The sequence below is a fragment of the Sinocyclocheilus anshuiensis genome, unplaced genomic scaffold (assembly GCF_001515605.1).
Source record: "Sinocyclocheilus anshuiensis isolate Anshui unplaced genomic scaffold, SAMN03320099.WGS_v1.1 scaffold154, whole genome shotgun sequence".
Classification (NCBI taxonomy): domain Eukaryota; kingdom Metazoa; phylum Chordata; class Actinopteri; order Cypriniformes; family Cyprinidae; genus Sinocyclocheilus; species Sinocyclocheilus anshuiensis.
Window position 1 is genome coordinate 1,013,309 of NW_015546101.1, and position 14,539 is coordinate 1,027,847.

General features: G+C 39.9%; 1 protein-coding gene across 4 annotated transcripts in view; it reads right to left on the reverse strand.

Moving 5' to 3' along the window:
• rnf111 (ring finger protein 111) overlaps positions 1-14,539 on the reverse strand; it is an 85,045-nt gene that overhangs the window by 5,611 nt on the left and 64,895 nt on the right. The window contains exons 4-14 of one of the 4 annotated variants that reach the window (XM_016502077.1): positions 13,112-13,269; positions 9,122-9,331; positions 8,684-9,030; positions 6,678-6,927; positions 5,167-5,536; positions 3,814-3,939; positions 3,234-3,351; positions 2,737-2,817; positions 2,086-2,181; positions 1,679-1,765; positions 1,095-1,198 (exon numbers count right to left, since the gene is read on the reverse strand). In XM_016502077.1, the coding sequence (XP_016357563.1) occupies positions 1,095-1,198; positions 1,679-1,765; positions 2,086-2,181; positions 2,737-2,817; positions 3,234-3,351; positions 3,814-3,939; positions 5,167-5,536; positions 6,678-6,927; positions 8,684-9,030; positions 9,122-9,331; positions 13,112-13,269 (1,947 nt within the window). Of the gene's footprint in view, positions 1-1,094; positions 1,199-1,678; positions 1,766-2,085; positions 2,182-2,736; positions 2,818-3,233; positions 3,352-3,813; positions 3,940-5,166; positions 5,537-6,677; positions 6,931-8,683; positions 9,031-9,121; positions 9,332-13,111; positions 13,270-14,539 lie in introns of all 4 variants that reach the window. The other 3 variants (XM_016502076.1, XM_016502079.1, XM_016502078.1) reach the window with 3 other exon arrangements.

Consider the following 14,539-nt stretch of genomic DNA (forward strand, 5'->3'; position numbering starts at 1 on the left):
ATCACAGTGGAGTCAGCTGTCTTAACCGTGGCTTGTGTACTGCACACATACCAGCTTCATCACTGTGTCTGTCACACGACTCTGTTCCCCTTTCGGGCTGTCTTTACATTTATTTTGAAAGATGAAGCTCGCGATTATGGTAAGGGGCGTTACATTTCCGACGAGTGCTTGCGGTGTTCGGCCAATCACAATGCACTGGGTCAGCTGGCCAATCAGAGCAGACTGCGCTTGTCGGAAGGAGGGACTTTGTATAAAACGAAGCGTTTGAGAGAGGCGGGGCATAGAGGACCTACAATAATGTACAGTATTTGAAAAATAATGTGTTTTTTGAACATTAAAGCATGTCTACATATTCTGTTACACCAAATACACAAAATAATGATCTTTACAAAAGCATCATATGACCCCTTTAATGATCACATTTAAGCAATAGGAGAATTCCTATTTTTCCATCCCCAGATTTAAAATTGAGACTTTGAAGCAGCACTATTTATGGAACACAGATTACATCCAAGCAAGTTACTGAACTCTCACTGTATGACGTTACAGAACGTTGTCCGGTCCAGTTCCTTTCACACAGCAGTGTTGTGTTTCTGTTAATCTGCGTGTTGACAGATACTCTCGTGCTGCGGTTATTTACTAGCGAATGCATTGTACATTCCGCTTACAGTATATCGACGGAACACGTGGAACATACCAACTATACAAACTGTGGGGGAACCTAAACTGAGCCATTCACTATATAGGCTACTACAACCAGGGCATCGCTGAAAATGAGTGTGTGAGTTTGTTTACAGAACGCTGTTGTCACTGCTGCAAACTCCCATATAAATAATTATTTAAAAATATATAATTTCCCTGCAGCCAGTGGGCCCCTTTTCCAGTGTAGGCCCCTAGGCTTCAGCCCCTTGAAGCCCGTGCATTAATGCTCCCCTGGATACAATATACATACAATAAATAAATAATAAATAAATACTCTAGAAAATAAAAAGTGCTCTTTGTGAGGAACATCATTCTCTAATACTGATTTGGAAAAATCAAAAATCATTTGAAGCTTACTACAATCTCAAATCCTTAGTGTTGTAAGTGTTTACCTGACATCCTCCCCTTCCTCCAGTATAGACAGACAGATGGTGCATTTCTCCTCGGTGTCTTCCTCCGCACCCTCCTCTTCCTCTTGCTTACCATGCAGCTTTCTCTGTGCACAAGAAAGAAGCGTAACAGCCATTATGAGTAGAATCACTGCACCTAAATTCTCGTAAACTGGCGAGCAACACTAGAACACGCAATAGCTCTTTGTGTCTTCTTTCCCCCAAATATATAGTTTATATGAATGTTTTTAATTTGGTATATTTTAATAAGTGCTGTGGTTGATGCTGCCGATACAAAAATAACCACATGAGAGCAGCATAGCATGTTACATAAACATACAGCAACAGTCTATTTTTATGAGCAGCGTGCTGATCATTTAAACAAAACGCCAAGCATCAACAAAACCTAAATCTCAAGACATTGCACATTATATATTTTCAATAAAAAAAAAGACACACACGTTGTCAGTGTGCTCCTCAACTAGATTGACTAGGCCATTGTTGATTATTCCTGTCCCTGTTAACATCTACACAATATGTGAGCTAAAACATGTTTTCCCAAACTATCTGTTCACATTTTTTCTCACCGAGTTTGAGGTTGAGTGCATATTTTTCCCAACAGATGCCCATGCTTCAGGTGCTAACTGTTCCTCAGTGTCTCTCTCCTCCACCTTCTGTATTAGGGCGGCAGGGTTTTAGATTACTGTTATTCAGAAATGTAATGCATTCTGTCATCTGCATGGAACCTTTTGCTACATATCAGTGACATTTCAAATGTCTACACTATGCAACTTTTGGCAATAAAAGGACTGGGTAAGGATTTCTGATGTATCTTATGACACAAAAGATCTGATTATTATGGCTCCTGCTTATGTTTTTGTGTGTGTGTGTGTCTAACAGGAAGCCCCTGTGTTTTATATCCTCAGAGTCTTTTTGTAGACTTCCTGTCTGGACTTCATTCTGAGCACCTCACGTAAAACACTGATGTTCTCACCTTTTTGTATTTGTGTGGGTAGGTGCACCTCTCTATGGTGCCCTGAGAGGCCCCTCGGTTCACAGTCCCCAGTCGCTCTTCTAAATGCAACAGATCCTGTTAAAACACACTACTGGTTACAAGTGCTTATAAACGGGTCATATCATGAGAAATTCTTGGTAAAAAGAACACAAAACAGAAGGACTAACAATAACGAATCCCCATTAATAGGAAAGTCTGAGCAGCTGATGGTCTGTGTATCAATCTAAAGAATCCCACGGTTAGAAGTGAGTTAAAGTTTTATTTTTATTTTGAACAGTCTAAGTTGAGTGTATTGTTCTATGAATCCATCACAATTCAATGCAGGCTGTACAAAGAGGCTGTTATTGAAGGATGAGGGAGTTTAAAATGATACTGAGACAATAACAAACTCAGCTCACGAGTGAGCAGAGCCTAAAAAGTGCAGAGCAAAAAAAAAAAGCACACACAAACCTTTATTATTATTATTATTACCCTTTTAACAGCATCTGGTACGCCATTAGTAATATTAAATTAGTTAATTTAATCCAAAAAATGTCACATACTTTATTTTTGTCGTGCATTCTTCAGGAAATCAACTTTAGGAAGCAACTTTAGATCACTAATAATTTTGGTCCACATTTCAGTTCTTACCTCATATGTGCGGCCAAAGGTCATTCTGGAGGAGATGTAGCGAATATGTGGATATGTCACCTCAGGCATTGAGCCAGTGTGCTGAAGGAAACAGAGACATAAAATTAGTGACGGCATCAGTCAGGAGAGAAATGGAAAGAAATGAGAGTGCAACTATTTTATCAGAACTCCCGTAATTTGGGACCCAATATTTATGAGGGGCATTTTGAAATTATTCACATGTATGTACACGCATGTCACTCCATGTGAATCAAATATAATTTTAGACTTTCAAATAATATATCAAATTCAAATTTCACACTTCAAATGTCTAATGAGCTTCCATTATAACTTGCAATGCATTATTCATGCACCCAATACAAATCACCCTGAAATAACAGATGCTGTGGATACACGCCGCCATTAATCTGTGCCATACCAGAGAGCAAATCAGAGCTTTTTTTATTCATGCTAATGTATGCATATATTTCAGTTGATGGAGAAGAGTAGGGACTCACCATCAGCTGGATGGGGAAATGGTGCAGTCTGGGTGGAGGGTGATAGTGTGGCAGATGCGGGTGCAGGTGTCCTGAAGGGTAGGGAGCTACGGTAACACCAGCCTCGATGCCCAGCTCCCTAAAACAGCAAGAAGTCCAACAACCAGCATGTTAAACAACAGCTTACAATATAATGTTGCTTGAAACACCAACATCATGACAAACAGATCCTGATATTATAGAGAAGATCAGTCATGACGTCAATTTGGGACACCATACTTGGCCACACATCACGTCACTTTCATTTTCATTTAAAACATAAGCTGCTGAGTAAGAACTAACATGTAACATCCTTAGTTAGCAACATATGAGCAACTTACATTTTTAAAAGAACATCTGAAGTACAACTGTGTGTAATTCACAAAACGTAAGACTCTTCAAGCAACGTTAACCGCAGACCGTATTTTGATTATAAATCCAAAACTGATATTGTAAAAATGAACTAGAAATTCATGAGGGAACCCATGGCTTCTGTGTTGGCAGTGTTCAAACCATCTGAAACATTAATTTAACGAAAATTCTACTTTTTCATGTACTCTACCATGTGGTCCTCTGGTCAGCCTGCCGAGGATGCGATGACATAGTTTGAGGGACGTGAATGTGATGTCCGTGACCGTAGTTAGGGTGCATTCGATGTGGATGCGGTGGGGGTCTCTCATGTGCTCGCCTTAAGGAAGGAGGAATAAACCGTTATTACAGAAAATAATTTACATGAACACAAAACACCTTAAAGGGTTAGTTCACCCAAAAATGTAATTTACCCCATGATTTACTTACCCTCAAGCCATCCTAGGTGTATATGACATTCTTCTTTCAGACGAATACAATCGGAGTTATATTAAAAAACATCCTGGCTCTTCCAAACTTTATAATGGGAGTGGATGGTAGCCCAAAATTTGAAGTCCAAAGAATTGAACCAATCCATTATAAAAGAAGTCCACACGGCTCCGGGGGGTTAATAAAGGCCTCCCGAAGCGAAGCGATGTGTTTGTGTAAGAAAAATATCCGTATTTACAACTTTATAAACCATCTCTAACTTCCGCTAACTGTCGTACGTGCGTTCCAGCGGATGACGTAGGCGTAGCGTAAACTCCGGTGAGAATATGCTAGTCTCGCGAGAAACAAGTTTTGTTTACAGCAAAGGAAAACCAGTGTCCTCTTGGCTTATATTGAAATCCTCCGACATTTTTCTTTACAAATCCTTGTTTTGTACTACTAATTCGTGACCGGTGTTTTGTTTTGCTCTCTCCTCTGCGCTTCCACGTTCGTCACCGCATTTGCCTACTTACTACGTCATCCACTGGACGCCACTCTCTCGTGAACGCACGTACGACAGTTAGCGGAAGCTAGAGATGAAGTTTTATAAAGATGTAAATATGTATATTCTTCTTACACAAACGCATCGTGTCGCTTCAGAAGGCCTTTATTAACCCCCCGGAGCCGTGTGGACTTCTTTTATAATGGATTGGTTCAATTTTTTTGAGACTTCAAATTTTGGCCTACCATCCACTCCCATTATAAAGCTTGGAAAAGCCAGGAAGTTTTTTAACATAACTCCGATTGTATTCGTCTGAAAGAAGTGTCATATACACCTAGGATGGCTTGAAGGTGAGTAAATTATGGGGTAATTTTAATTTTTGGGTGAACTATCCCTTTAATGAAAGAGTTCTTCCTAATGCATAAGGCTTCATCTTTGCCATCACAGGCATAATTTACATATTAAAATACATTAACAAATAAAAAAAAAGTTATTTTAAATTGCAATCATTTCTCAATATTACTGTTTTTATTTTATTTCTGAACCAATAAATATTCAGAAATAAAAGAAATATGCTGGGTGAGCATAAGAGACTTGTACACAAATGCCATAAAACAGAGCTCCACAGCAACTCACGTCGGGTGCTGCATCATTCTGCGTCTCTGAACCTCCATTCTCTGCAAAATGTCATGCTGGTGGAGCCTCTGGACAGGGTTTGGACCAAGAACGGGCAGGTGGTGTTGCAGCGCCTGGTGTTCAGGGGGAAGATGCTGCGGAAGAGGGGCACTGGAGCCTGGTAGATGATGGGAAGGCAGGGAGGGTGGAGGAGCTGGGGGCACTGAGTGGCCCGGGCCATGAGAAGGCAGTGGGGTGTGGAAGGGGAGGACGGGGTGTGGGATGACATAGTCACCCTGTGGAGGAGGCTGTTGAGGGGGAGGGGCATTGCTGTGAGAGTGAGGACAGGAAGAGGAGGACTGGTGGTGCAAGGGGCGTGGAAGAGGGCCGTCTGGAGGAGAAAAGCATAAAAGTTAGTATAAATGGAAGAAATTCATCTCCCTTTCCTGTTCTTTTATTTCTGAATGATACAAATTTTTCATAAAAGTCAAAAACTGCATCAAACAAGTAACTGTGTTGATATTGGCTAATTATTGGGAGGATGGAAAGACTTTCATGGAAACTCCATCAGGGCTGCAGGATGGTCTGGATATTGCCCAGGTAAGTGTGATTATCCTGGAGCAGATGAGTTGTACTGTTTGCTAAGGATCTGACCGACAGAAGGGAATGAGGGAGAAAGTAAAGGGAAAACAAAGAAAGAATGGCCGCGAGATACAGGAGATAAATATAGCAAGACAGAACGGGAGAATGTGCAAACAGGTGCTTCAGTGGGCTGTGAGTGGCAATTACGCCACTAAATTCAGGCCCACAAGGGAGCCCTGCCATGCTCATTTATATTCCACACAACGCTATTGTGAGCAGAATCGGCAATTAAGTGGGACTGCTGGGCACACTACCTGCAGCACTTACCACATTAAACATCAGGTGTTTCATCTAATTACCATAAAGCACAGACGCCAACATCTCAGCATCTTCACATTCTCACTCACAACAAAACACAAAAAAATCATCTTACATCAAATTAGATTTTATTACTTTCTTCTTAGAATATCTAATAAATTAGGGGTATAACAGTTAGTTGGTTCTGTGGTCTCCATTTGATTCTGTAAATAATTATTTTATATTAGTCAATTGGTATATTGGTCAATTGAAGTCAATACAATAACCATTATTTTAACGTGATTGGCCTTTATTTATGTGATTGCTGTCATTTTTACTTTTCAGGTAAAATTACCTAACTTTTAAATGCATTAAGCCATATGATTTAGAAAAATGTGGCACATAGACAAATTATTAGAAAAATATTTTGTGAAATGTGAACATTTATATAGGATAAAATATATGAAATATTCTGTTGTGACTTTCCAATTATATAAATAAAATATATAATTGTAAATCACATTTTTGTTTTCAGAGGCACTGTTATACATAACAGTACCAAGCTGTTTTTTATTTAACAGGAACAATTTCACCCCTAAATTAACTCTAGTTTTGGATTAATAGTATTAAAATATTAAAGTAAAAGTGCGTACAGGGAGGATGCATGTAGTGCCTGCAGGAAGAGAGCTGAGGAGGTTGGGGCTGAGGCTGGGCCACTATGGCTGAGCTGAATGAGTCGGCCACAGTCTGCTGGCTGGGTCCAGGTGCAGCCTGGGAAACGTAAGCAGGAGGCCGGGAGGCGGAGCCTGGACAGCAGGGATCGAAGGCCGATGTGCCGTGAAACCCTGTACTGCTGGATCCACTGCTACGCACTGCACTGCTACTGAGATCCACCGGCAGAGTCTGCTGAGACAGAGAGAAGTAGGAAGACAGAAACCAGCACTTAATGTAGCTTCAAATATGATGTATTTGAACAAAGACATCTGTTGCATTAGCATATGGCTGATGAACTGACTTTGAAGGAAATATAAATGGTTGTCAGAGTGTTGCTTTGGGTTTGCTAGGGCACACAGAGCTAATAGAAGTTGTAAAAACAAGCAAGTCAGAGAAGAATTTCACATTTGAATGTGGTCTACCCACTACAGATTTGAATTTGCATATTTCATTACAGAAGAAAATAGTAGTTTATTACAAAATATTATTATATTTTACAATATATTAAGTTATTTATATTTTTATTGTTTACATTAAGTCTCCCCACAGGAAAACATGATGCACTGGCGACTGCTTGTATCAGACTAAAGGATATATTGATTGTTTCAATAATTTGAGCTGATCCAATGAAATGTTGATAAAATGGCACTGCAAGAATACATGACAGCTGGCAAAAGCTGATTTTTAAATTTTTTTTGGAGGGCAATATTTGTTTCTTCAGTGAAACTAAATCACTGTCTGAGATTAACTTATAAGCAAAACGTTTTTATAAGTGACTTTTAATGTGGTGGCACTCTATAATACCTGGGAAATAATACGAGATATATGGGAGGCAAGAACGTGACTGTGGTAGTTGAAGAGGATCATTCAAGTTAAGCCCCATATTTAGGTTGACAAGCAGTTGTCAGTTTGTCATGTGAGAGTGCTATTTTGCTCCTGCTGCTTCTCACAACTTTGACAACACTGAAATGACGTGCTACTGCTCTTCTGCTCCACCCCTGATTACAATGACGCTACTGCAATATCTTTCTAGTACAGGGTTGTAGAAGCTTGTTTGGAAGCCTCAGAATGACTAACATCTCTTACAACACTTTTAAAATATGCAAAGTTAAGTCTGCAGCAGACAGGCACATGTTCAGATAATGTGAGATTCCACACGTGTCTCTTATCTTGCAGTTGATTTGCTTGTATTCACAGCAGTCTTCTTTTAGTCAACTGCCTGAAGTTTAATACCTAGGGTTAGGGGTGTGTTCAAGAACGGGCTGCATATCTCATAAAATAATATCTTCAACACGCTCTTCAATAGAGGCACGTATCAGCTCCATATTAAAAAAAAAATGAAACTAGCCAAAGAAATTATATGGATAACAACCAAAACAGCGGCCAAAACTTTCATACACAACATTCTCTTTTGTTTTGACACACACAAACTCATGCACACGCAACACTTCTCTATGCTGGTAAATAATAGAATTCAGCAGACAATTAGCTCAGTGTGAATTATTCAACAACACTGCGAGGAAGGCCTCAAACAAAATCCCCGGTGGAAAAGCTCAGTTCCAGAAAAATTTTTTCATAAAGGTGCTTTGGATTTTCCTCGTCATCATCAAAACACGAAGGGTGATTTAGTATTTCAAGAAGGCAGAATCTTAACTAACTCCAAACAAAAACATATGCTGTTAATTACAAACCATGTGTGAAATGAAAAACAGACGGTGCTGTCAACAATACGGACATTATACTTTGCACAGTCAACATATTATTTTGATTTTTTCTCCACAATTCATGTAGCAAAAAGGGTTTAATTCATACACACAATGAACAAAGAAGCCAAGAAAATGGGTTTCGGTATCAACTGCTACAGGAGCTTATAATATCTGTATCGCCTTTTCCAACACTGACAATACAAGGTTCTCAAGAAGTGGTCATGCAGTTATTTAGGTACCTGGTCGTGGTACTGGTTGCTGCTGCTCACCCTTCCACAGGGCGCAGGCATGGCAGTAGGCCTCTCCAGAGGGCAGCTGGACTCTGGGAAGGTTAAGGAAGGAGGGACCGGGGTGGTGTGGTGGTGATGGTGGAAATGGTGCAAGTGACCATGGGAGTGCTGGGAGCCAGAATGCTGGGGACCAGACTGCTGTGTCGTCCCACCCTGCATGCACCCCGAGTGGGTGTGCCCCATGGAGAGGTGCCCTGAAGACGGCCCGCTGCAAGGGGAGTGCTGGGGGCAACAAGAAGGTAACCTGGGCATCGCCACACCTCCATTCTCACCAGACATGCTTCTTCTGCTGTCATCTGATTGGGGGATAAAAACATACAATTAAAAACCAATTCAAACATATCAATCGATGTCACTGTCAGTTATTGGACAGCAGTGTCTCTTTACCTTCAGTGGCAGTGGTGTTGGGTCCTGGCACTTCACCGTGGCTCTGAGCAGCCAGTGTGCTATCAGGGGCGGCCGCTGTGCAGCTACTAGAGGGACCAGGACCCTCTTGTGGCGATTCTGAGGTACAGGCATTATGGAAAGAGGAAGAGGAAGAAGAACTGACCGGCTGCTGGTGTGTGCTGTCAGAAGTGGTTGGCACGACTGAGAGATCTGAAGATGGATCAGCATATACAAAGACAAACAAACACACAAAAATAAAAGGTAAAACTTTCTGACTAGCAATGAACAATATATTGGTTATTTGCCGATATTAGAATGTATATTTTTATCAGTGTTGGTCAATACTTGATATTTACTAATTTTCCCTATTTTTGCATTTAGATCAGCTTTGCCATCATTTAATTAAATCAATTTAATAATACTGTTAAAATTCATTTTTATCAAATCTCAAAATCTACACTAACGTTCAAAAGTTTAGGGTCGGTGAGATTTTTTAAATGTTTCCGAAAAACATCTCTTATGCTCACCGAGGCTGCATTTTTTGAACAAAAACACAGAAAAACAGTATTTTTGTGAAATATTATCATTTCAAATAACTGTTTTCTATTTTATTTTATTTTAAAATGTTATTCCTGTGACTGCAAAGCTGAATTTTCAGCAGCTATAACCCCAGTCTTCAGTGTCACATGATCCTTCTAATATGAATAAATCATTCTAAAGGCCAATTCACACCGCACCGACAAACGCCGACAAACGCCAACAGACTAGTCTGTCGGAGTTTGTTGGATCAGTGTGTTACCCGTCGGCGTTTGTTGGCGTTGGTCGGAGTTGGTTTTAACCCGACTGAACATGTTTAATCGGCGTTTGTTGGGTCGTGGAATGTCTGAGCAGTGTGATATGATTTTCCAACAAACGACAACAAACTCTGATGTAATCTGACCTGGCCACGAACCGTTGCCATGACAATGAGGCAAGACTGCAAGTAGGTGCTGGGCGCGCTTAGGAAAATAACTTAAAAATGGTAGGTTTCTGGACAAACCAGAAAGAGAAACAGTTTTTGGATCTTTGGGAGGAGAGGCCAGAGCTTTATGCGGTGGGTGTGGCCGAGTATACCAACCGCAACGCGAGGGGGAATGCGATCAGATCGATCGCTACAGCGCTTGGGAAATTGGAAAATTTCACAACAGAAATTTATTTGACAATATATTATTATTATAATAAAACTGCCTTGCAATATTGCCAAAGACATTAATAACAGTATCATTTTGATTGTTGTTACAAGATCATCCATTTTCCCCCTAGTTAACTCTCCCTGACTTGAAGTCTGTTGGGGCAGTGTGAACATGTTTCATAAAATTCTAAATCCAGCGGCCAACGTGTCTGTTGGCGTTTGTCGGCGCAGCGTGAATTGGCCTTAATATGCTGATTTGGTGCTCAAGAAACATCATTATCAATGTTGGAAATAATTTGTTCTGCTTAATATTTTTGTAAAACAAAATTTTTTTTCAGGATTCTTTGACAAATTTATTTGTAAGCATTATCTTTGAAGCACTTATTTGAAATATAATTTTTTTTTGTAACATTACACTTTACTGTCACATTTGATCAATTTAACGTGTTCTTGCTGAATAGAAGTATTAATTTCTTTCATATTGTACATTATAATGTATAATTCTCTTGTAGCATTTAAAATGACTGATTTAAGTTTTTTTCAGTGGGGTTTATTTTAAATTAATAAAAAATGTAATTGGTATCAGCCAGAATTTAATCATCAGTGTATCCGCACTTTTGACTGTTTCTCAGATGCAGCAGCCAATAAGTACACCTTTAATAATAACTTTAAGGGTTTTAATAAGGGTCTTCTTAACCTAAAGGCGTTTATTTGCAACTGGCAACAGATTCTTCTCCAGCTCTATAACATCAGTGTGAGTGTACATGTGCATTTTCACACTCCCAGACTTTATTCACGAAGTGGCCCATGAGGATAGCTACTCATTAACATTACATTGCAAGTAATCCATCTGCTATTTCCTTGCAAATTAATTTCTCACGCCGTCAAAAGAAATGCAAATGCAATCATATCTCAGCCTGCTCTTTTACCTGCCCACCAGCTACAGATCCCAAAGACAAACAGAGACACTTTATGACAGTAAATCAAACAAAACAATGTAAATGAGTTCTCCTTTGACAAACCTTGAGATTCGGGAGCATATCACAGATTAATGAGATAACACTACACAGATTTTATTTCCTTCTCCAGAATGGCAGTTTAATTGGTTCCTATAGTAGTTCTCTCTGAATCTTTGGGGCCAGTGGCTGATTGCATAACAGACAGACTTCATTATGTTGCCTGCAAATGAAATCAGAATTAAACTCAATTACACACAATGAAAGAGATGATCTTGGTCTCCATCAGTCTGTGGCTGTGCAGCTGCGAAGGCTATTTATGCTGCTGTGCATGCTGAAACGATATAGATTAATCATTATTAACGGGGCCTGAGCACACAGTCGAGCTGCAATCCACAGCACTGAACACCACTAACCAAATCTACCAGATTCATTCCTCGTCCCCCTCACACACAGAGATACAGCTCAGAGACAGAGAGGGAGGACCGCTCACAGTGAAAGATGAGTAGATTAGATGTGACATCTAATATTTCCCAAACCCACGCAGTGTTGAACTGGGTGATCTAACTCTCATTCCCTTCTTTATGTTCCAGACCTGAAGACCATCACTACAGCACAGAGTCAGGGAGACGCTCATCAAATACTCATCAAACCTGTTACATTTCAAATAATGGCTGACACACACACAATAATCTCTCCCTTGATTTCACGGCTCCGCAAAAGTGGACAGCAGATTGTTTTTACTCGTTATGGTTATGCAATGCTTTTCTATTGTTTTTAAATTTGCAGTTACATCTCATGTATATCGAGCATTTGAGTTTAGCATGAGAAGAGGTCATGACCAGAGCAATATTCAAAAGGCCTTTTCATATTGTGAAACGAGGAGATATTAAATTCCTGTCGAGTTCCTGTTGCTTTCCCCTATGACTCCCTTTAGTTGTGCTGCTAAACTGGTTTTCAGTCCTGAAGCCAGTGATCATGAAAAACACATGAATTCATACACTCCTGCTTCTCTACATCTAAAGCTTTTAAACACTACATGATAATAATAACAGAAGTAGCACAAACTGAGAGAAAGAATGATACCGAGAAGGCACAAAGGATAATATAGGAGAATAAATAGGGATGTGGAATGCATTGGTACTATATCGGTTTTCTGACAATATATATATAATTTTTTTAGTTTGATTGTTTATCGGTTATTGGTATCGGTCTATATTGGATAATTAGTTGTTCATGCTCATGTCCACTACTTTTTACATGTAAGCATTAAATGATGGCAAAGGTAAAGTTAATCTTTAAAAAACAAATAATTTAATATCACTGTTAAATGTAATATTTAGTATATTTCAAAATGAATATCCATTTTTCATACCGAAAATGTTAATGTTGTGATGCCTAAATTCACTTGCAGCATTTAAACAACTGATTTTAGTTTTTAATTTTGAAATTATTTAGACAAATTAGTATAGAATTTAATATCTTGCATAACATTACAATTATTGGCTTATATGGGCCAGAACTGTAATATTGATGGATCCATACGGAGCCCCACACCTGCTGCACATAAATAAATAAATAAAATACAACAAGATATTGTGCCCACAATTACTGACCATTAAATAACTCAATTAAAATAAGAGAACAAATTAGCATGATTTACCTAAAATGAGGGAACGAATTAGTACAATGTGGCCACAATTTACTTAAAACAGGGAACTAATTAATCAAACATGGCCACCAATAAATAAGCCATGGGAACAAATTTAATTAGTGGCCACTATATCTATATTCTTCCCATATGTCATGTGGGGGGGGGTCTGTCCATCCCTATGTGTAAATGAATATCAAAGGTCTCCTCACCGTCCTCGTCCACGGTGAGGTCCACCACCTCTCCAGCACTCTGTCTGAGTGGCTGAATGACAGTAGACAGGCGATGACGGCCACGTCCCTCCTGAGCTCGGCTCTGGGAACAGCTGGGACCCCAGTGCATCCTGCCATGGCTTCCCACAGAGTGCGGCCTGCACAACACACAGATGACAGTCTACATTAACATAACTGTAATACTAATTGAAATTAGGGCTGGTCCGAATACCATTTTTTGAGCTTCGAAGCTTCGGTAGTAATCAACACCGAATATTTGAAGCTTCGGAGGGAGGGGGCTGAACATATTCTTCTCTCTAATAAAGGCAGGGACATCTGTGTGTCTGTCTGTCTTGTTGGATTTTTATTATATTGAGAACCATTCATCCAATCGACTTCAGGCGTGGCGGGTGTGTTGCTGCGGACCCAAGGGAGTGCAGTGTCGCATTTTGGTTCAATATGGACACGCGACACGTTCAGAATTAATAAACTTTTAATAAACTACAGAACAGCGCAAGCTGGAAGCGGCGCGCCTCACACGGGCAGGGCTTATATGCTCCGAGAACGGACACTGCACTAGTGATACAAAACACACAGGTCTGTTAAGAGCAATACTTGTAATATAGACAAATTATTATTAGGCTGAGCTACTGTACGTTTTTTTATGACTGCCGTATTAGTATTTTCCAAGCAAATTAAGTGCATGTTTTTATCATGTGTAAAATTACTGATTAACATGGCGGATAAAAGCAGCTCGTTTTTTTACACCAACAATATACTATAGGCGTACTACTTACAGAACTCAGGTGATTTTTCAAACTTGATATGCTGTTGTGGTAGGCCAGTTTCAAATCGCATATTTGGCACACTGGAGCCCTGCATTTCAGTCTGGGCCCCTCGGGCCAGGCTTCGGGCCAATTTTCACGTCATAGTTCAGATGCGGGCCAGGCCTCGGGCCTGTTTTAGGCTTCTTCTTATTTTTAAATTTTAGAAATCCATCAATTAGTGATGAAAAAATTGCCGCGCTGGTGGAAACAACACGAGACCGTGCTATCGCAACTGTCAAGAGCAGCTCGACGGTGTTTAGTGTCCCGCAGCAGCAGTATGTATGGTGTGTGCCGTCAGCGCAGCTGAAGAGTTCTGCGTTCAAATGAACGCAATAGGCTTAAGTTTGCCGCAAAGCACCAGCAAAAGTAATTACTATAAATGCGTCAGCGGGAAACAGTAAGGAGATATTTGAATTATTTACTAATAAACTAGTGTTTTCTGAGTCCATGTCGCAAGGATGAAGTTGCCGATCCTGACTCGCCATCTCCTCATTAGACGCGCCTTTAGAGAGAAGTGCATCTTTACAGATTATAATGAAAGAGTTTTTGTTTTTGATTTGTTTTATTTCGTTAAGTAGTAATTTAAAGCTTTCTATAGATA